At 38.6% G+C, this 22,276-nt stretch overlaps 1 protein-coding gene across 1 annotated transcript in view; it reads right to left on the bottom strand.

Moving 5' to 3' along the window:
* LOC107712741 (UPF0606 protein KIAA1549L-like) overlaps positions 1–22,276 on the bottom strand; it is a 93,374-nt gene that overhangs the window by 2,355 nt on the left and 68,743 nt on the right. Inside the window, exons 15-20 of the mRNA XM_016518088.1 lie at positions 16,098–16,222; positions 15,411–15,640; positions 12,526–12,658; positions 1,936–2,313; positions 1,738–1,835; positions 810–946 (exon numbers count right to left, since the gene is read on the bottom strand). Coding sequence (XP_016373574.1) covers positions 810–946; positions 1,738–1,835; positions 1,936–2,313; positions 12,526–12,658; positions 15,411–15,640; positions 16,098–16,222 — 1,101 coding nt within the window. The remainder of the gene's footprint in view (positions 1–809; positions 947–1,737; positions 1,836–1,935; positions 2,314–12,525; positions 12,659–15,410; positions 15,641–16,097; positions 16,223–22,276) is intronic.

Here is a 22,276-nt window from a genome sequence, read left to right as displayed (position 1 = left end):
TTTGAATACCCCCAAAATTCAATACATGGAGGCAAAAATGCAACTGTATGAGTTTTTGTATTATATTTGTTAAGCAATATCACATGAGCAAGCATGTCATTGCTGTGAACTGACCACTGCCCAGAATGAAGGTTGTCAAAAGCTTTGGAAGTCTTCTGTCCATGACAGGCCTAAACCAGCCAATGTACACATATAAAAACACTTATAAAAATATTGTCTAGTTATCATTATCAAAAAAGATCACAGAAAATATTGAGAAATTATGTTTTGTTCAATATCGCACACCCCTTGAGTTTAGGGTACATTTTGGAACATATTCATGCTATTATCAGAAATAATACTGAGATTAAGTCATTTTACCATATTCTGAAAAAAAATGTGAGCAGTGCGCTTGCCTGTGCCAAACTCACGGCCACAATGCTAATGTGTAACTGGTTGTTGCCAGAGTGTTCCTAAGGTGTTATAAGTAGTTCCTATGTCATCAAAATAGGCCATTCAAAAATCTCTGAAGTCCTTCTTTCAGTGATAGTATCAAAGATATTTTTTACCTGTTTTATCGTCAGATCATTTTAAAAAGTAGCAGCCAAACTCTCCTCAACACGTTTCACAATTTGAAGTATCCTTCATGTGCCATCAATGGTCCAGGATGAGTTATGCATCAAAGGGTGTTACACTTTCCTAACTTTAAATAACAATAATGCATAACTAATGCACTATAATTCGTAGGAAACACACACACACATACACACACAAACAAACTAGTGCACAAAGACACACATAAACCCATACAATCACACACACACACTAACCTGAGTGGTTGGGAATGGGCTCAGTAGTGACAGGTGGGAGTGGCGCTCTGCTGTTTGGCCTGTGTGGGGCGCTGTCGTGCTGACTCGGCACTGACGACTCAGAACAATGACCTTTCCGACCAAGATCAGAAGATGACCTGAAAAACATGGCAACAATTTCATACATGCATTGACATGGTTTCACCACCAGGTGACAGTATCGATTTACTAGCAAAGTCAATCTGCTGCCTTTACATAAATAATTAGCATGACATGGCAGACTTCACCACAGTTATTTAAAATTGAAAAATACACTTCTGAATTTAGCACCGGAATAAACCTGAATATGATGAATGTTGTTCCAAACCCATATGACTTTCTGTAGAAATGCTGAACACAATGTCCTGTCAGTTCTTTCCCTTACAATGGAACTGAATGGCTACTGATGCTGTCAAGCTCCAAAAAAATAAATAAATAAATAAATAAGTACAATTAACCCTATAAAGCCTACTGCATCATGTATACAGATTTCAGTGAGATATAGATACAGAGAGAACAGTTACAACAAATGACACCAAACTTAACATGAATACAGAACTTAAAAATTAAGCTGACATTTTTTTTTCTTTTTTTTTAATAATGACAATAATAATAATTAATAATTTTTGAATAATGATGACAAGCTATCAGAAGACTTAGAATATAGAACACAAGTTATATGTACTACTTTAATGGTACTGTTTCTCCACAGTACCATGTGTAGCTTTATCCACATTTACTTGTCTTGTTTGGATTGTGAACATCCTTTTGTGTGGCACAGAAGACAGAAAGTCAATTGGGTTTGAAATGATAGTAAATTATGGGAAAATATTCCTTTAATAAGTGCTGAATAAACTCATGCACTGTTTACTGCCAGAAAAAAAGGCAAAGTATGTGGAAATGTAATGACCGTCGCAGTGATGACTCAGGAGGAGGGCCTGTTCTTGGTGGGACAGGGGGTGGAGGAGACCCAAGAGCCATTTCAGGAAGCTGAGTGAACCTGAATGCCTTTTTGAAAAATGTACATGTTAGCATATAAAAGTTTTAAGCAAGGAAGATAATTTCTGATATATCTGTACATATATATAGATCAGATCTATAACTGTACCTGTTTGGCAAGGCTGCACTGGTAAGGGTCTGGTCTATAGGCTGGCACCCACTGTAGGCCTCCCTGCCCTTGACTCGTGGTGCCCGGTGCACTGGTCACCACCTCTGAGTACGGAATGACTGGACCCAAGCCATAGGGTCCCAGTGGTGGATGCTGATGGTGAGAGTGATGGTGTCTGCTGGAAGTAGAGTGGCCAGCTGAAGCTAGACTAAATGCTTCTTCTAGCAGCAGATGCATCTGCTGACGAACCTCATCTATGGAAGGCTGGGAACTCAGCGTTGATGTCTCAGATTGACCTTTGATTTGTCGACCACAGCCAAAATAATGGTGGCCCGCCAGTCGGTCAACGTCAGTCTCTTCAATAATCTCTGGCTCAGTCTGCAACAGACAAAGAACAAAGAAACAGATGCACAAATATTACAAAATCTAAGTCTGAAGTGTGATAGTGTGGTATCAAATACCAACAGATAAAAAATTCTAAACCTGACTGCCTCTGTTAGAAATCTTATAATAGGCTGTGATCTTCCATCAGGACAATGATCCAAAACTAATATCAAAATCAATACAAAAATGTGTCACTGAGCACAAAATGAAGCTTCTGCCATGGCCGTCCCAGTTCCCTGACCTGAACCCTATAGAAAATGAGTGGGGTGAACTGAAGAGAAGAAGCACCAACATGGAGCTAGGAATCTGAAGGATCTGGAGAGATTCTGTATGAAGGAATGGTCTCTGATGTCTTGTCAGGTATTCTGTTCTCCAAACTCATCAGGCATTGTAGGAGAAAACTCAGAGCTGTTATCTTGGGAAAATGACGTTGCAATAATTGGGTGCCAATAATTGTGGCCAACGTGAACTATAGAAAAACATTTATTTCATAATGAGATTTTCCCCCCACTTTCCATTGTTTTACTTCAATGATAGGTTCAAATTTTGTGATTTTTTTGAATGAAAGATCAAAAGGATGAACAATGCAGATATTATCTTCACAGCCACCTTTGCTCATATTTACCAAGGGTGCCAATATTAGTGGAGGGCACTGTAAATGACAACATTTTAAACTGGCAATGGTTTTTCAACAATCTGCAAGTAAAAATTTCAAGATTTAAAATAAAATTATATTAAAAATAAAATGTATAATGACGTGACAATTTATTTTGGTAATAAGCTACACCTGCATACAGCTTGTTCCCACAACAGCCCTACCATTCTGAGATGCTTTATGAATCAGGTACTTTCCCTTCCATCCCAAATTACCATTTTCATTTTAAATCTTTTCATAACATGACCCCTGAGCTTTCATTTGAACAAGTGAATTATGTGCTGGTAAAATGAAGTGATAGAACGAGTTCTCATTATCTTTAGGATAATATATAAAGCTAATCATCAAAATATCTTCTTCTTTGTGAGTCTCTCATGTGTCTCTTTCTATCTTAAACACACAAATACTCATAAAACACAATAATAGCAGAAATAAATGGTGTACAATCTATTCTCATTCAATACAGGTTGGTTTAACAGTGTGGGAGTTTTGTTTTCTAAGCTCAGCAGCTCTTCTCTATTATTCGCTTTTCTTAGGGCAAGTTCCAAAAGTTTCAAGTTGGCAGTAATAAAACTCCTAATAAAGAATAATCCTAGAGAATTAGCTAATTATGGGTCAATCTAAAATCTCCTGTTTGTATAAAAAATATTTTATTAAAAATATATTTTAAAAAATCACAATTATCTTCATAACTAATTGCAAAGAAAGGATATTTGTAAAGAATTTCAATTAGGATTTAGGCCCCATTGTAGTATAGAGACTGCACTTGTCAAGTTACAAATAAGTTACAATTGACCTGCTTATATCATCTGAAATAGCCACATCTCCCTTCTAGTATTGTTAGACAATAGCTGTGATGCTGTGGCATACCACCTTCTGCATCATGTTGCCATTTGTGGGCAGGCTTTAGAACGGTTTAGATCCTACCATAATCACTATCAGTTTATTTGTGTTAATGAAGACATGTCAGATCACACACAAGTTCCACAGGGATCAGTATTAGGCCCTCTGCTTTTTCATTGTATATTCTTCCCCTGGGCAACATTGTCAGCAAACATGGAGTCATTATTCATTGCTATCCCAATGACACTCAGCTTTATACTGTATTCCTTCAAGTTAGGTTAGTGCATTAGTGAAATTTAACAGGCATTTATCATACAGAAATGGAATATTGAGTCCCCGAAGAAAAGGAGGTGGCCTGGCAAATCATTAGCTCCGTGTTTTCTTTGTAAAGATAAGCAGAGCGAGACAGGAACTCATTGGAGAAAGTTGCCTGGGCTGACCATGGTTCATGCTTTTACGACTCTCATCTGGTTTGTGTGATGTTCGGAAATGCCTTACAGTTGTCAATAACAAAAGTCACAGTGAGTATTTTGTGTGGCCACTACAGCGCATCTCATCATCATGGACTGCACCAGAATTGCCAGTTCTTGCAGATGTTGCCCCACTCTTCCACCAAGACACTTGTACACATGGTTATACATGGTTTTCTATCGAACGGTCTCTCCCGTTGTGTCACTGACGCTTGTGGGGAAACTCCTGTTTACTCTGTTACTGAAGCCTGATTTTTTCATGTTTGTGTAGCTGCACAAACAAATGGTGCTCTAACTCACCAAAAGGGGAGGAGCTGATCGCTATATAAGTTGGCTCAGAGAACCATTTCATCAGAATTTTCTCCTTCAGAGATGGGATCATCTCTTCACTGACTCAGCTTAGCCTGCTGCTCGCCGCTGAAGAAGAGCCCCAGCAGTGGAAGAAGCAGAAACCTTCCCCCGTGGTCATCCGGCACTGAAAAAGAGCAATTTTCCTGAGCAAATTTCCTCTGCGACATTGTTGCAAATGTCGCGCCGCAAGTGTGGCTTGTGCAGGGGATGCAGACGGGCACAGCGAGTGCGTCACCGAGACGCTCTCACTGAGGCTGCGCTTACTGAGACATCATGTTCTCATTGTGAGAGTATGAGTCTCTATCTCTATCTCCTATCTTCGCTCGCGGATCACCTTCTTTAATGAAGGCAGTCCTCCCCGCTCTGCTCTCCCATTTCCTTTCTCTCCTAAGAGAAAGAAACAGCGGGGCTCTGACAGCGGGCTCGAGTGAAGTCACGCCTGCTCAGCCCCCGCGTGTGCTCCACTCTCCCCACATCGCCTCATCTCGACGGTGTGCTTCACCCAGGAGGATCAATGCCCCTGGTCAGCTACGAGCGGCTTAGTTTCTTTCAGCGCTTCAGAGGAGATTGCCATCGATGACTCCATGTCCTTGACGGCGTCAGATAGTGAAGAATGGGTGGGTTCCGGACGAAGAGCCCGAAGCCCCTTCTCTCTCACAGTCAACACGGCCATGGACCCTAACGCCTTCAAGGAGCTGTGCACAGAGACTGACCTGGCTCTGCACACTACCAAGGCAATGTTGCAGGCAATTGGCAAGGCTATGGCCAATTTGGTGGTGCTGGAGAACCACATTTGGCTGAATCTTACAAGATCATGGACGCTGAGAAGATCGCCTTCCTCAACTCGCTAGTGTCACCCAAGGGACTATTCGGCCCTGCCGTGGATGGGTTTGCTGTGCGCTTCACTGAGGCACAGAAAAAGTTGCCTGCAAGTTACCTGCAAAGCTGGCGCCGCCTAAGCTCCCACCAAAAATCTGAGCCTGGGCTTCAGCAGCACCCCCAGACAGCAAGACGGTATCCCTACCCGAAGTACCAAGGTCCCCGCCCCAGAGTGCTGCTGGAGCCTCAGAAGCTGTCCTCATCTGTGCACAAAGAGGAAGAGGAGAGGGTCAGTTCTCGCCAAGGCCGGAACTCTTGCGCTCATTCTCCACCCCTCCGACCGTTTCTGAGCATTGGACATATTATTCTATCTGTGCATGTCCTTCAAGTTCAGTGCGTACCCAAGCAAATTACCGCTGTGATAGCGGACCCACATACTCATAAGAGCATTTCTCCTTATATCCACGAATATCATTTCCCCACCCCCATGCGGCGAACTAACATTTGTAAAAATAGAACCACTTGCCATCTGGCTCCAGGCTTGGGAAGCCATCCTGGATGCATCAAGCTGGGTTCTAAATATCATAAAATGAGGTTACTCACTCCAGTTCGCTCGCAGGTAGGGCTGCACGATTAATCGAATGCGATTGTCATGCGCATTTTGATAGTAATGCCGGTTCTGTAATCAGCAGGAAATCATCATCATGTGCTTTCAGATGGAGCAGAATTGATTTTATTGCGCGATTATGTGCGCACATACGGCTCTGTGAAGTAAATGCTGCTCCATCTGAAAGCATGTGAAAATACCACATTTAATAACATATTTTTACTCCAAACTCACTTCATAATGTCAGTCGAGTGTTTGAAATAAATCCTTCTGTGAGATGATGTGGCTTCCTATAGGCATTTTCTGGGTTTCTTCTGCAAGGCGTATTTGGAGTTTCAGCGCGAGAGCGCCCTCTGGCCTTTGGATGGAGATTTACTGCTGATCACAGAACCGTGCTTCACTGAAAGATACGCATGACAATCGCAGCTTCTGTCGAATCGCGATCTCGATTCCATTTCGATTTATCGTGCAGCCCTACTCGCAGGCCATCTCATTTCAGAAGTATTACTCAGACTTTGGTACGGGACAACGAAGCTCATGTTCTCCGGTTCAAAGTACAAACACTGCTTGCAAAAGGCACCGTGGAGATGGTTCCTTCAGTGAACAGCGAGTCAGACTTTTTCAGCCGCTACTTCCTCGTTCCCAAAAAAGATGGTGGGCTCAAACCCATTCTCGATCTCAGGCATCTGAATCGCTCACTTATAAGACGGCCATTCAGGATGTTAACTCTGAAACAGAAGCTCGCACAAATATGTCCCAAGGACTAGTCCTTGACAGTGGATCTGAAAGACTTTCACATCCACATAGCCCCCCATCATTGACCGTTCTTCAAGGGAGTGGCCTATCAATATACAGTCCTACCATTCGGACTGTCTCTGGCCCCACGCACTTTCACAAAGTGCATAGACGCGGCTCTCTCCCCTCTGAGGCAGATGGGAATCCGCATTCTGAATTACCTCGACGATTGGCTGGTTTTAGCCAGATTAGAATGGGAACTCGTTGCTCACAGGTCACTGCTGCTCAGCCACTTGGAGCGTCTCGGGTTGACAATAAATTTATAGGTGACCTATTATGCAAAAATCACTTTTATAAGGTGTATTAACACAGTTGCACCAGCGAGCATAGGAGTCCCCATAGACTAAAACCGAGTACATTTTCTGTAAAGATAACAAGCTTGTACTAATAATGGAATGTTTATTTGCAAAGGCCAATATTGGTATGAGATATTGAAGCTCCGCCCTCTTCTGAAAAGGGAGGCAGGAGCACCAGGTCATTTGCATTTAAAGGGACTCATATTCTAAAAGTGGCAATTTCAACAAGCTATAAAAACTTCTCTGTAGGGTATTTTGAGCTAAAACTTCACATACACACTCTGGGGACATCAGAGACTTATTTTACATCTTGTAAAAAGTGGCATAATAGGTCACCTTTAACCAAGAGTTATTTGTCTCCCAGACAGCAAGTAGTCTTTCTGGGGACTGTTATAGACTCAGCCCAAATGCGAGCTTGGATTATGATGGAACGATCCCTGACTATTCTGCTACTGGTGGTGTCATTCAAATTAGGGACTTTACTTCCCTCAGGGTTTTTCAGAGGATGCTCAGCCTTATGTCGGCCGCCTCTTCTGTGATTCCTCTAGGCCTGCTCTATATGTGGCCTTTCCAGTATTGGCTCAAAGCCCATGTTCCGTTCCATGCCTGGCGCCTGGGCCGGTCTTATATCAGGGTAACCCATCGCTGCATCAGAGTTGTGGCCCCCTGGACAACTTCTCGCCTGTTTCTATCAAGTGTTCAACTGGGACTGACCTCCAGGAGGAAGGTAGTTACGACACATGCATCCAACTTGGGTTGGGGAGCTCTGTTCAAGGACAACCCAGCGTTCAGCTCCTGGTCAAGCCTGGAGCAACGCCTGCATTTCAACTGCCTTGAGATGATGGCAGTTTGCCTGGCCCTGAAAAACTTCCTGCCAGCCTTAAAGGGGCACCTCGTCCTGGTCCGCTCAGACAACATGACGGTGGTAGCGTACATCAATCACCAAGAGAGTATCAGGTCACGCTCCCTTTACAGGATGACTTGGTGCCTCCTGTTATGGGCACAGAGTAAACTCCTCTCACTAAGAGCAGTCTATGAGCCTGGCAGATTGAACCTATGAGCAGATGTGCTGTCCAGAGGCAATGTAGCTCCAGGAAAATGGAGGCTACTTCCTCCAGTGGTTCAAATGATTTGGTCCATCTTCGAGAGGGCAGAGGTGGACCTCTTCGCCTCAGAAGACAACTCACTGCCCAATTTATTTCTTGAAACAGCGAGATGCCTTGGTCCACGATTGGCCCAGTGCTCGCCTGTACGCCTTCCCCCCCAACTTCCCTGCTTCCTCAGGTTATCAGACGGGTCAGGGAAGTTAAATGCTCAGTCCTCCTGTTGGCCCCACTCTGGAGGAATCAGACGTGGTTCCCTGAGTTGATTCAGCTGCTACCAGCAGCCCCCTGGCCAATACCACTGAGAAAGGGCCTTCTCTCGCAAGTGAAGGGCATGATTTGGCACCCCTGGCCAGAGTTGTGGAGCCTTCATGTTTGGCTCCTCGACGGGAGCCTATACAGCTCCTCGCGAGTGTTAGTAACACCATTTTAGAGGCTAGAGCCCCATCTACAAGGCGCCTTTACGCCCTTAAATGGTCAGTCTTCTGTGAGTGGTGTTCAGCACGGAGCCTGGACCCGGGTTGTGACATGGTCCACGTGTAGGGCTGCAACAAATGATTATTTTGATAATCGATTGATCTAACGATTATTAGAACGATTAATCAACTGATCGTCGATTATTTCACTGATTATTGAGTTATACATATTCTAACAAATAAATAAAGGTAATCACTTCAGCTTTTAAATATAATATTATGTAATTACAATTATTATACAATTAATTTATACAAATAAATATATTTGGCACACAAAATGAGATGACAGAGAAACTCTCTCATTCACCATTTAATTAGCTATATGAAAAAGTAACTGAATGACAACATTCTGCCTACTATCACCTTTTGTAAGTCATATGGATAAGAAACAAAATAAAGGTAAGTGATGAGACGTTTTATTTTTGGAGAAACTATGTTATTCACAACATAATCTCTCTTAAAATACTGTATAGGGTTATGATAATCAAAACAGTCCTGAGCTAGATCAAGCTTTGATCTCTACAAACCAAACTATCACTTTAATTCATTTTTTCCCACTAATAAAAATATTTTATCATTAGCTAGCTCCACACTGGTTTATAACAGAAAATCAAATTGTAATTCTAACTGAAAGCGACACTGACTCTGGTTTTTCATGTTCAATACTGTAAAGCTGCTTGATTTAAGGCTATATATTGCATAAAGTACTATATAAATAAATGTGACGTGACTGGACTTTGCTGGAGTACTGAACTGCAGAGCTCATGCAAACATCCACATCGCTGTAATCAGATGAGTTTTTAATTCATTACTGAGAGGAAAGCGCAGAATATATTTACAAATCCATCCAAACGTCGCTCAACAGCTTCAGGGTTGGCTGCGTTTGCTCTGTCTTCTTCTCTTGAATTGTATCCAGGAGGGCTAAATTACAGTCTTGCACTACAGCACCACACTGGTCAAACCGCATTATTGCAGGCTCTTACATTAGGTCATATGAGATCAAATGACTACTCGACAACAAAAATATTTGTAGACATTTTTTTATTGTCGATGTTGTCAATAATGTCGACTAATCGTTTCAGCTTGTGCTTCGGAGGCCGCTCTAAAGGGCTGCCAGTTACGAAGCAAAGACTATCTCACTGGACAGCTGATGCTATAGCATAGGCTTATGCCTCAGTTGGCTTGCAGTGCCCAATAGGTGTGAGGACCCAGTCCACCAGAGGGATGGCCTCCTCCTGGGCGTGGTCCAGCGGAATTTATTTTGGTGAAATTTGTGCAGCCGCTGGCTGGTTGTCACTGTCTACCTTTACCATATTCTATAACTTGGACATCCCAGGCACGGATTTTGTCAGCTTAATTCTGCCCCGTTTTCCCTTTTGTATATGGAAAAGGCTATATCTTGTGGTCCTCAGCCTAATGGCTCATCTTGGCTCATGCTTATAGGAGTCCTCAACACAAGTGCTCTGGGGCTGGTCTCACAGAGAAGGCTTCATTCTGTATCTGCTCATAGCATGGCACTATTGGATGCGTTCCCCACAAACGTCAGCGACACAACCGGAGAGATAGGGAACATACGTACGTAACAAAATTATGTGTACTGCGTGCCATGCATTAGCATGGTACTAGCATGCTGCTAGACAAAATTCCGTGTGAGTTAGAGGAGTCTTGGCCCATTTGAGCATTCTGCCATTGTAAATCTAAGGCACTAATCTGTAATAGAGAACTGGATTGCTCATCACGTCATAAAAGAGAAGCCACAGCGCCACCGCTTGGTATTCCCGAGTATTCCAACACATTTTATTGAATTAATAGGAAATTGTATTATTTTAATGATAAAACATCACCTAACGAGTAAGTGTTTTTATATCTGAAGTATCCCTGTACATTCTTACAATGCAAATTACCTGAAAATAGTTATTTGTTTAATGTCGGGAATTTCCCCATATTGAAAAGTTACTTATCACATTCATTACAGTAGTGAACATCAGATGAACATGATGAACATCGGACGGATGAGATCCTCAACATATATATTACAAATGCTCATTCTGAAATCTGAAAAAAAATGTATGTTTTGTATGCGCATATACTTTAATTCACCTTTTACAGTTAGCCTATTCACTGTTGTGCATAACATAACAACAATGTAATTATGTTGTTTTATTGTTTTTATTCATACGGTATGATAAATGTAAATGTTTCAACAATGAATTTGCTAATTTCTATTGAAATTGTAATGTTAGTAAAACACCATTTGCGCAATCTTGTAGAGTCTGAAATAGATGTTGCTCAATCAGGAAGAAAAACACATGCTTTATAACATCATTCAAAGAAATAACACTGACAACATACGGTATGGACTTAAAGACATGAAGCTTTATTTCCAAGATGACGCATGGTAAGCTTTGAATTTCAATACAATATAGAGCAATATAGTAGCAGAGGCTTGTATTGTAATATTTATTGTAAATTTAAATATATATTTCTGAAACTAATACCAGCTATATGTTAATGTTTATTATTTCGTGCATAATTATGTACATAAAGAAATGTATTTTGTGTTGTATCAGTTACCTGTGCCAGCAAGTGTGCAGCTGACACACCCATCTTAACGATTTCAATATATCGCTTATCCTGCCCGAAAAGACCACATTGCAGATAATGAGCAATCCAGTCATTATATAGATCAGTGGCCTAGGGGAATTTTTACCTCTTTGGAAATCTGCTACTGGAATTCCATAAGCTGGATCATTCGATGCTGAAGCTGATCTAAAATCCTTAGGATGGTTTCCTTAAAAGGTGCCTTTATACAGGTTTCAGACACAGTCTGTTTCTTTGTTCCTTCCTGTGCATCAAATGTGAGACGTGAAGTACTTGTACAAGAGATGTGGTGAAGCGCACCACATAAAACAATCCTTTTTAAAGCATCAGTAAGAGGATCTGCAGTAATTTAGCCAACAGCAACTAATTCCAACTGTAATCAATAGAACTAAAGCTATGTCTCATTCAGTGCTAGAATCCACATTACGTACAGGGACACAGATGAAAAGAGTTGAATCCACTAGAGTATAACTTATGCAAAATTGACAGAGACAAAAATGTGCCTTTTTTAATACTGCATACATAAAGAGGACAGTTTTCCACTTGTTCTGAAAATAATTGTGTTTTATGCTGAAAATAGGTAAGCTATTTCAAATAAAACATGTAAGTATGTTTACAATAGCTGAGAGGTGCACATAGCCAGCATAATACAGTGAATTTCACTTAATAAGATCTGGGATACAACTGCATGCCACTGACTCTGTGTTGATAATGTCACATGTAAGCTTCAAGCTTAGAAGCTTTATTTGTTTATTTATTTATTTACAGTAAAGAAATAAGAAGTGGTCAACATTGATTCCATTCTTTATTCCCATCTGCAAACCAAACCATTGTGCTTCTGTTTCCATAGTGATGAACTTATGATTATTCTTTCAAACAACCAGCACTTGTTCTTTAACAAAAAAAAAGAAAAAAAAGAAACACGGCAGAACAACAAATCCTGAATAGACTATCAGCAGCAACTAACCAAGCGTAGCTCAACCCAACCACAACTCCACCCAATAACAATCAAGCAATGCCTTACAAAATCATTTGTAACTGTCCAATGTTATATATCTTTGCATTTGCCAGATGCTTTTATCCGAAGTCACAACCTTGCTGTTGCTGGCACCATGCTCTGCCAGCTGTGTGTTTTGAAGCCTTTCCATTTTTGCTAATGTTTTATACAGCTTTTCATGAAGAACACTCACATCATAGCCACTGTTACGGATCCCCTTTCTGGGTCGCTCTCTCATGACCAGAAGATCCATCTCTGTTCCTCCAGGATTGGGACTGTTTAGAGACTGTCTGCTACGATGTGTGGGGTGACTCACCTGAGAGGGTCTGAAACCATCACACACACACACACACACACACACACAGAGAGAGAGAGAGAGAGAGAGAGAGAGAGATACAGAGTTTAGAACAGTAACATCAGTAACATCTGAACATGTAAATGGGACTATGTATGTATGTGTCTATGTATGAGTCGCTGAAAGGAACGCTGTTTCAGAGAAAGAGAAAGTTACATTTTGATTACATTTTAGATTATGAAGACATTTTTTTTTTCTTTTGAATAAAAGAAATGATAATCCATTCACAGTAAGACCGTGAATATGTGTTAAGTATATAGGTTTAGTTCTGATTTAAAAAAAAAACATATGAAGGTGAAGACATTATGACAGAACTATGCATTGTTTAGAGAATATATAAATAACTATTTGTTTAATAAAACAAACTGACAAAACAGTCAACACCATGTCTCCATGATGCTCTGGTGTCAAGATATGGCAGGGGTCCTCAGAATACTGCCCAAGAGTTGGTGTCTTAATCTATTTTTGCTTTAATTTGTTATCATATCGCAGTTAAACCTGTCATCGCAACATCAATCGCATGCCATTTTTGGCCAGATAAAGCAGCTGTAGTGTGATGGATTTACAATGACATAAAATATGACATTTTTCTAACAAAAAAAAAATTTCAAACATTACAACAGATACATTTTTAAGATCTTCACAGTAAACAGAAAAACTCTGCTCTGAGAAAAGTCATCTGGGAGTTGATAAGAAATACTTTAATAAGCATAAAGATTGAGCCGCTGTGTAGGCAACTTCATCAGATTTCATCATTCTGAGTCCTGCGTCAAAGCTATGAGCCAGTTAGACAGCAGATCACAGTAAAGCAGAGGTTAGCACTTTCACACAGAAAACACACCAAAAATAACACGCTTAACTATAAGGGGTCACTGGAGATGTCAAAGTTTCAATAAATGTCGTCAGCAGTTTTAAAAATACATAAAGCACCTTAAAGGACCTTTCAAAATGCTCAGTAAGACTGATTTAAATCATCAGTGTTCTTTCAGAGGGGTTGACTTTTTAAAAGAAATTGATAGATAATTTTGAGTGAAAATAGAATAGAATAGAATAGAATTAATATAAATTTTGGCACAAGTTTCTGGCACCTCACATTTAACCAAACTACTGTACAACATTGTTACAATACTACATTAATAAACAATACATTCGTTTTTTGTGATATATCTGTCACATATTAATGAAGTGATAATGATTGTACTTGTGCCATTGTACTTGTTAAAGCCATTATGTAAATATCAGTCAATATTACACAAATACTAATTAGAATTTTTTTTTTTTATTATTTATTTATTTATTTTTTGCACTGTGGAGAAGTGTCAGCAAATGAAAATGAAAGCTAAAGATACCACTGTGGGACACTTTGCTTTTCTCATAGGCTTTAAGTGAAAACTTTCCCAAAGGCCTTCATATTAAAACCAAGAGAATTTCTTCTCCAAGGCATCTGAACGAATCATTGGGGTTAGATTTTAAGCCATGCCAGTAGTCTCCAGAAACTGAGGCTTAATCAAATGGAAAGATGAAAGCCGCAGAAAGATACGCTCTCCTTCTTTAAACAATGAGCAGAAAATCACACAAGATTTGACAGAGTGCCAATGGATCCAAAAATGAAATTAAATATTTAAACTGAGACAAAACTCCAAAGCAAGGGCATTTCGGTCAGCTAATGAGACCGGGCAAAGGATGTACTGGATATCTGATCCAGTGATGTCTGTGACAGCAGCTTTTGTGTCTACTTCTGAACTCCTGGGGAAAGAAAAACAGACATTTCTGAGTGTAACGGAGGCCAGCGAGAACGAGGTGTGGCGGAGCGGACCCGGGGGAGAGGGGTTACATGAGCACACAGTGTTTTCATCATCAAGGTTCATGATTGCTAACAGCTAGTCGACAAAGCTCACTGAATATTGATTATACTCGTCATTTGCCAAATGTCCCTGTTTTAGAGAAAGCCAACCACATAGTACAACTACTGTATATTATTTAGTTGAGGCAATATAAATTGTTAAAGCCATTTCAAATTTCAGATGATAATTTAATCTTTGAGACTGGCTTATAATAGCATAGTAGAACACATTACACATTAGTATTATTTTTGGTGTGTTTTTGAACAAGATGAGAAAAGGGGGAGACTTGATAGTGTTTAATGTTCAATTATATTTGTGAGCCATTTCAATTAACCTGGGTTACCACTGTGATCAAGAGTGGAGCTTTTGCTTAGGTTGAGAAGAGGAGTGTTGCCAAGTCAGCGGTTTTCCCACGGAATTGGGATACTTTAACTTTAACTAACTGCTGTCAAGTTGGCCATTTTAAGGGCTGTCTCAATCACAAAATTCTTCCGGTGCATTGAAAGGTTCGCTCCCTGAAAAATCCCACAATGCTCCACAAACACCAGAGCGCATTGATGTTCAGTTACATCACATTTCTGAAGCACGAAACACATTACAAACATCCTTTTTTGAATTGTATTATTAATTAATTAATGATCTGATATTTTATCTAATGTAAAGATGTTCAGTCATTTTTAAGTATGTCTTAAGTACCCAAACACTTTTGGGACCATAGTAGATTAATAGATTAACAAATGACACTATGACCTTCATCATCAGGTATAATTTGTGCAGATCAATAAATCTGAGAGACAGTGTCACAATAAACATTAAAGCATGCATAAAAACAACCATATCTTGTTAAACACACATTTCCATTCAAGCTAAATCCCTTACCTCCTGTGATACTTTACAAACGTGGATCCCCTGTCGTCCTCCAGTTCCTGAGCTCTGTTCTGTGGATGTGGAGGCCTGTCGTGGCTGTACTTGTGTCGCTGACTTAGGTCTTTAGTGCTACCTTTCCCCTCAGCAGAAGGGAAGTCATAATATCCCTTCCTTTTGGCCTTCAGTTTAAGCTTATTCCTGTAGTGCTCAATGTCTGACTTCTGTTTCAGAGCCAAATTTACCTGTATACACATAGAGAGAAAGAGAATGGGGATTGGCCAATCATTCACTAAAAAAAAAAATGCATGCATAAAAAAATGTGGCTCAAATTGATTTCCCATAGGTAAAGTGCTATTCTAAAAGAAATCTGTGCCAGGTCTCTATAAATGTGTGTGTGTGTCTGTCTGTCTGTCTATCTCCTTGCAAAAGCATCCAAGCAGCCTGGTAGCCTGTAGACATAACTTTGTTTCCTTGCTGTATAAAACCTGTGCACCCTGATTTTTCAGAGGTTGCATAACAGTCAGCCAATCATCATTGAAGTGGCAATTTTGCAGTCATCAGTGCTCTTTTTTATAATGTAAATGTAAATGTGATGAATATGAAATGAATAATGTGATGTAAAATGCATCAGAAGGTCAGTAAAAGGACTTTGGTCAGTGGTTGCCATCTGAAGCTGTCTCTAATAAAATCAAGTCTTACCTCTCCATTGAATACAACAGAGTCCTGGCTGCGGTCGGAGGATGCAGGGCGCGAGTAGGTGGGTGGAGCTGCAATTGGTTTTATAGAAATAAGCTGAAGTGATCCTGAGGAACTATCATAATGATCTGCCAAAAACAAAAACACATAAACTTTAATGTCAGCAACAATAAACTTAATCTGATTATTCAAGCAGAATATAGACAAATCCACTTCCTTATTATGTGACAGCAACACTGGCCAACATTATCACTTCTGTAGAAGATTAATTTCCTTAGCTCTCATTTCCTATTTAATGTGGAAAAAGTCTGATCCTAAGATTTCAGCATATCTTTTGATTTTAATTAACTTTGTCCATTTATCAAGACAGATTAGGTCTGTCCACTTCTGAGAGAATATATCTAAATATTGAAGTGGAAAAATTATAGGATAAGCAAAACTGTAAATTTTTTCCTAACCATAAAGAATTAGACTCTATGTGACATAATTTAACAAGTTTCTTACTGCCCATTTTCTTTTAAAGTAATAGTTCACCACCCAAAAATGTAAATTCTAACATTACTCACTGCTGTTATTTCTTCTGTGGAATATATAAAGGAGAACTGAATGGATCTTAATGAGGCTTTTTACATATCACAACAGTTCACAGTGGCCACATCTATCAAGCTCCGAAAAACACCAAAAAGCACCATAAATATAGTCCATATACCCCAAAAGTGAACCGTACCGAGCCGTACCGTGCCGTACCATGCAGTGGAAAAGCGCCATAAGTGACATAATTTAAATTTTTGAGAAAACAATTGTTTTAAACTTAGAAAATTAAAGGTTTTCAAACTGAAATGTGTTTGTAATCTATACCTTCTCTACCAATCTCAATCTTTTTTTTTTTTTTTTTTTAAATAAAGGTCAATGTGATCCAATGCTGGTTGGGGCCCAACGTTCTTTTTTTGTATTTCATGTAAGAAAAAAAAAAAGAAAAAAAAATTATGCATACAGGTTTGGAATTACTTGAGGGTGAGTAAATTATGAAAAACATTTTTTGTTATTATTATTATTATTTAGATACTTTTTGAGACAAATTTGAACAATTTAACAATCTGTTCTGGCACACATCATCTCTCCACAGACTCAAGTTCCATCTGACAAAAGTCAGATGCAGCATATGCAAACAGGACCTGAACATATTGGCATCTTATGTTGTTATTGTGAGGGATGTGCTTATTACAGTACATGTATGTGTAGTGTTGAGGGTTGTATATTGGCAAGTCTGTGTTATCCAGACCAGTATGACCTCTGCAAAGCAAAAGGTTATAAAATAATAAATTTAGGTTTCAATTGGTGTGCCTTTATCTCTGTCTGTCAGTATGCCTTTTGGGATGCATGTGTCTGCAAAAATGTGCTTGTGACCCTGTTGCTCCTCTGTGATGCTGGTAGTCACAGTGACAGAGCAGATCATGTCAGATGAGAAGGTTTCATTAACATTCATTGTTGTAAAGTTTTTGTGTCCCTAAGCTGCGCCCTCAAAGCAGTGCCACACCCCCCTTAGCCTGTTCAGTTCCCTGTTAGCCCCAAGCTCCACCCACCCAATCTCAAGCCAATTAGAGCTATCTCACAGACTTTATTAGCTGCACCTGTGTCCACAGCCTACGCTTTGTTGCATGTGGTCCACAGACTTTATTAGCTGCACCTGTGTCCACAGCCTACGCTTTGTTGCATGTGGTTGTACTGTGCAGAGGACTGAGTTTTACTCCTTCCATTCTGTTTTTCCTGCGTGTGCGTAATTGACCATAAACCACACGCACAGCTACATGCACCAAAACTCCTTGGATGTACAATAAACTGTCATATACCTGGTTTGACTAGACTGGACCTGTTCTTACCGACAGCCCCACTGGCTTCAAGCTAGCTACCTAACCATCTGCCACCTCCAGAGCATGGTTACTTCTTTTCATTCATGAACTCGATCACTATTTTCCTTCTGAGGATGGTCATCTGGTAAAAAGGGCCTTAGTTAAAAACTCATTTTCAATGCTGGGAGACACCATACAACCTCACACTGCACCCAAACACACACTTACTTTAGAAGCTAGTGAGGACTTTTTATATGCTTCCATTAAGGTCCAGCTCATAAGACGTTATTCGATAGGTTTCACTACATTAGTGAATACATTTTATTCTGTCCCTCAGTGTGAGAAAGGAACAACTGGTAACATAACTGACTCCGTAAAGAAATACACAGAAAATGCCAGCCAATATGTTGTTGACAATGTTACTTTAGCAGTTTTGTTCATTATACTCCTGGTTGTAATTTGACATGAAATTAACAGTGTCATTAAAGAGCACTGGAATAAAATATGTGATGTATAAAGGTAAATAACACTTATGTGTGTTTTGTTAAATTAGTAAATTATGCAATAATTTTGAAAATCGTATTTAATTGTACATATTTAGGATGCATATAATCAGTAGCGGCTAGTGACTATAAATTTAGGTAAAGCAGATTCTGGGTCATAAGCAGTCCCACTTTAAATTAGGTATCTTTAACTACTATATACTTATGTCAAAAAATACAATTTGTTTGGTACAATGTACTTATTTTGTTCATGTTGTATTGCAAATCATTACTGTTACTGAGGTGGGGTACAGTTAAAGTCAGAGACAGGTTTGGTGGGTTAAGGGGTAAATGTAGGGTCATAGGTGTAATTATAGATGTAATCACAGAAACTAACTGCGGATATAATTAAATGCAGGTATTTTAGAATATATATACAATGTAAAAACATGTACGTTCACAATAAGTTCACCGTATCAAATGATTAATTTAAATTTCAGTACATAGTAGTTTAAGACACTTCATATAAAGTCCTCTTAAGTTATATAATTAATCTCTTAAGTTCTCTTAAGTTGTATAATTAATACATATTTATGATTAACCACTCGTAAGCTGAACACATGTAGATGCACTTTTGGCAACCCTTACGAAAAAGAAGTTTATTCAAGTGTGCTATTAGTAAACTTCTTTTAAACTAAAAATAGGAAAGTATGCTTTTAGTGTACTTTTTCTGTACATCTCAAAAATGGGCTTTATGTTCTTCTCAGAAATATACTTAAAATGACATTTAAGTATACTTGACTTATAGCCTACTTAGAAAAAGTCTAAATATATTTAAGCTATACTTGTGCTCCTAGAATCCGTGTTTTCATTGTTATACTGTAGGGGGCGCTAGTACACATCTTCTGTACAGAATTTCCAAAAAACACAAGTAAAGAAGACACCGAAACAACAAGACACCGAAACAACAAATGCTTCCACATGTAATCTAACACGATCATCAGACATAAAACAGCATCAAAACTGTGTAACGTAATGGAATAAAATGTCGACCAATGAAGAGGTACTAATGACTGTCAAGCTTTGGGGTGTTGATCGACTCTATCTACGTTTTGATTATCATTCTGAATCCAATTCATAGTCTTTTTTTTTATTTTTTTTTTTATTTTTTTTTATGAAACTTACCACATTCAAGTGTTTAAAAAAGAATGCATGAAGCTAGAATAAAATGTTTTTGTTTACAAGCAGATACCCTGTTCTTTTGATGTTTTATATGTTCAGATATTCATGTAACAAAATATATACAAATTAATACCTAAATAGGGACATAGTAGTATACTTAAAGTATGAAAGTATGATGTAAAGTTCACTTAAAGAAAACTTACGAGTATACTTGCAGTATAAAACTACTAAACTAGTAGTTTACTGAGACTATACTTCAAAGTGTACTAAAAATGCTACTACAAGTATTTAATTAGTAAACTATCAGTATACCTATAAGTTCACTTTTAGTATAGTTGCAGTACAAACTAAACATTTTGATGTAAACTAGTTGTGTACTCAAAGTTTACTACTGTTATACTTAAAGTATACTTAAAAGTATACTTTTATATACTAGAAAGTGGGCCAATTTAGTCCCAAGGAGTATTGAAATAGTACACTTACAAGTATACTACTAGTACACTGATATTTGTATACTTACTACATAAAGTATACTTAAAAATATACTTGAACTTTACTTATGTATACTTATAAAATAAACTTGAAGTATACTACTTTTTGGTAAGGGAATGTTTAGTGTGCTTCCATAATTTAGCCTGAGGGTGGTGCTCTAATGTTGATTGACAGGCTCCAAGTACACATGCATGTTACCTTAAAATGAACATGAATTTAATGTTGTATTTGCTGTGTTTGAATGTTGATTTAGAATGCTGCGAGTTCTGGAGGAAATCAGGAGAGGAAAAGAAAGCCATGTCGATTCTCAGAACAAACACAACAGGACTTACAGGCTATTCAAATGAGCACGTTTAAACTAAAGGATTTATACTCTAACTTATTTGGTACACTCCTCTACACATCCCCCTGCACCTGTTAAAGATGAACAGATGTGTTCACAATCTGACTTATTAGTTGCTGAATAAATGCAGACTGATATACACACGTTGTTGATGTGGATGGATTGTTCCATAAGGTTTATGTAAGATAATGTAAAAACAAGTGGGGCAGATTGATTTTTGCCCCTATTAATCTAAATTAGGGCACACTGCATTTCAATTTTTCACCAGAGATTTACATTTGAAAATTGTTGGGCGATGTTGAACTCAGGAGGCAAAGGCACCTGCTGCCCCTTTTAGAATGATAGCATATTTACTTAAGTAAAAATCTGTCTTTACAACTTTTACTTGTAATGGAGTAATATTTGACAAGCAGTATCTGTACTTTCACTCAAGTAATGGAGTTGAGTACTTTGTCCGCCTCTGATTAGCATAGCCTACCTTCCTACTAAATATGTTAAATTTTAATATAATCAGCTAACTTTAGTCTGGAACCTCTGACAAAATATTTGTGGCAGAATGCAAAAAGTATAACAATTTAGGATTGATTAAGTTTACACAGATCTATGTTTTCAAGTGGAGAGATCTATGAGATATCTGTTTTAATACTATTTTTTTTATAAATTAATATATGTACAGTATGTGCACATGTGTGTGTGTTTCTGTTTGCGCACAGCTTTCCCCGTCAAACTAATAAAAAATCAAAATATCAGGTCGGGTCAGGCAGAGAGCGCAGAAGTGAAGCCCTCCCTCCCTTTACAGTTGTGTTTGTCTTGCTGTGGAGGTGATTGGTGATGAACAAAAGACTAAGCTACCTGTGCCTCGAATTTACAGCTAATTATCCAAAAAACAAAAGGCAATTATAGTTAAATTGTCTTGCTAACATCCATGACTCAAGAGAGCTACCATGTAAATTAGCTAAAGTGTAGCTAAGGCAATAGGAAGTCGAGTAGTTTAGACCAGTGCGTATTCTTTCACTGCATGATTCAGTTTATTAAAATGCATTTAGAATTATCACAAAATTCAAGATATGGGGGCAGAAATGTTTATATGTATATAATTTCATATAGTTAATCAGTATCACACGAAGACTGACGTTTTTTCCACCAAAAAGTAGCATGGTTACAAATGTGATATTGATTGTATACAGCAGTTCAATAAACAAGAATTTAATGTTAAGATACGTACGTTTTAGACACAATATTGACTGTTTTTGCTCTATTTTGCCAACAAATATAATTCCAATTTGCATCTCTGAGCAACATGACGGTGTTTCATTCCTGAATGAATCAAACGTGTAAATTATTCGGTTCAATCGCAATGACTCACTTATTACATATGCATTTAGGCATTTAGCAGACGCTTTTATCCAAAGTGACTTACAAATGAGGACAATGGAAACAATGCTATAACAAGTCTCAGTTAGCTTAACGCAGTACACGTAGAAAGTTTTTTTTTAATTATATAATAAATAAAAAGAAAACAGATAGAATAGAAAACAATAGAGCAAGCTAGTATTAGAGGCCATTTTTTTTTGCTTTTGTTAATAGTATAATAAATAAAAAGAAAACAGATAGAATACAAAAAGATTAGAAAAGCCAGTGTTAGTTTTCTTTTTAAAAGAAAACAAGCAGTAAATGAATAGAGTGCAAGTCTAAAATGGACAAGTTTTTTTTTTTTTTTAAGAATAAAATTAGAATAGAGAGTGCTAGAGTTAGAGGGTCAAATAAAGATGGAAGAGATGTGTTTTTAGCCGATTCTTGAAGATGGCTAAGGACTCAGCTGCTCGGATTGAG

This window comes from Sinocyclocheilus rhinocerous, unplaced genomic scaffold (genome assembly GCF_001515625.1).
Source record: "Sinocyclocheilus rhinocerous isolate Xijiao unplaced genomic scaffold, SAMN03320098_v1.1 scaffold1545, whole genome shotgun sequence".
Lineage (NCBI taxonomy): Eukaryota > Metazoa > Chordata > Actinopteri > Cypriniformes > Cyprinidae > Sinocyclocheilus > Sinocyclocheilus rhinocerous.
The sequence above is the reverse complement of the archived record's forward strand: the minus strand, read 5'-3'. Positions and strand labels throughout refer to the sequence as shown.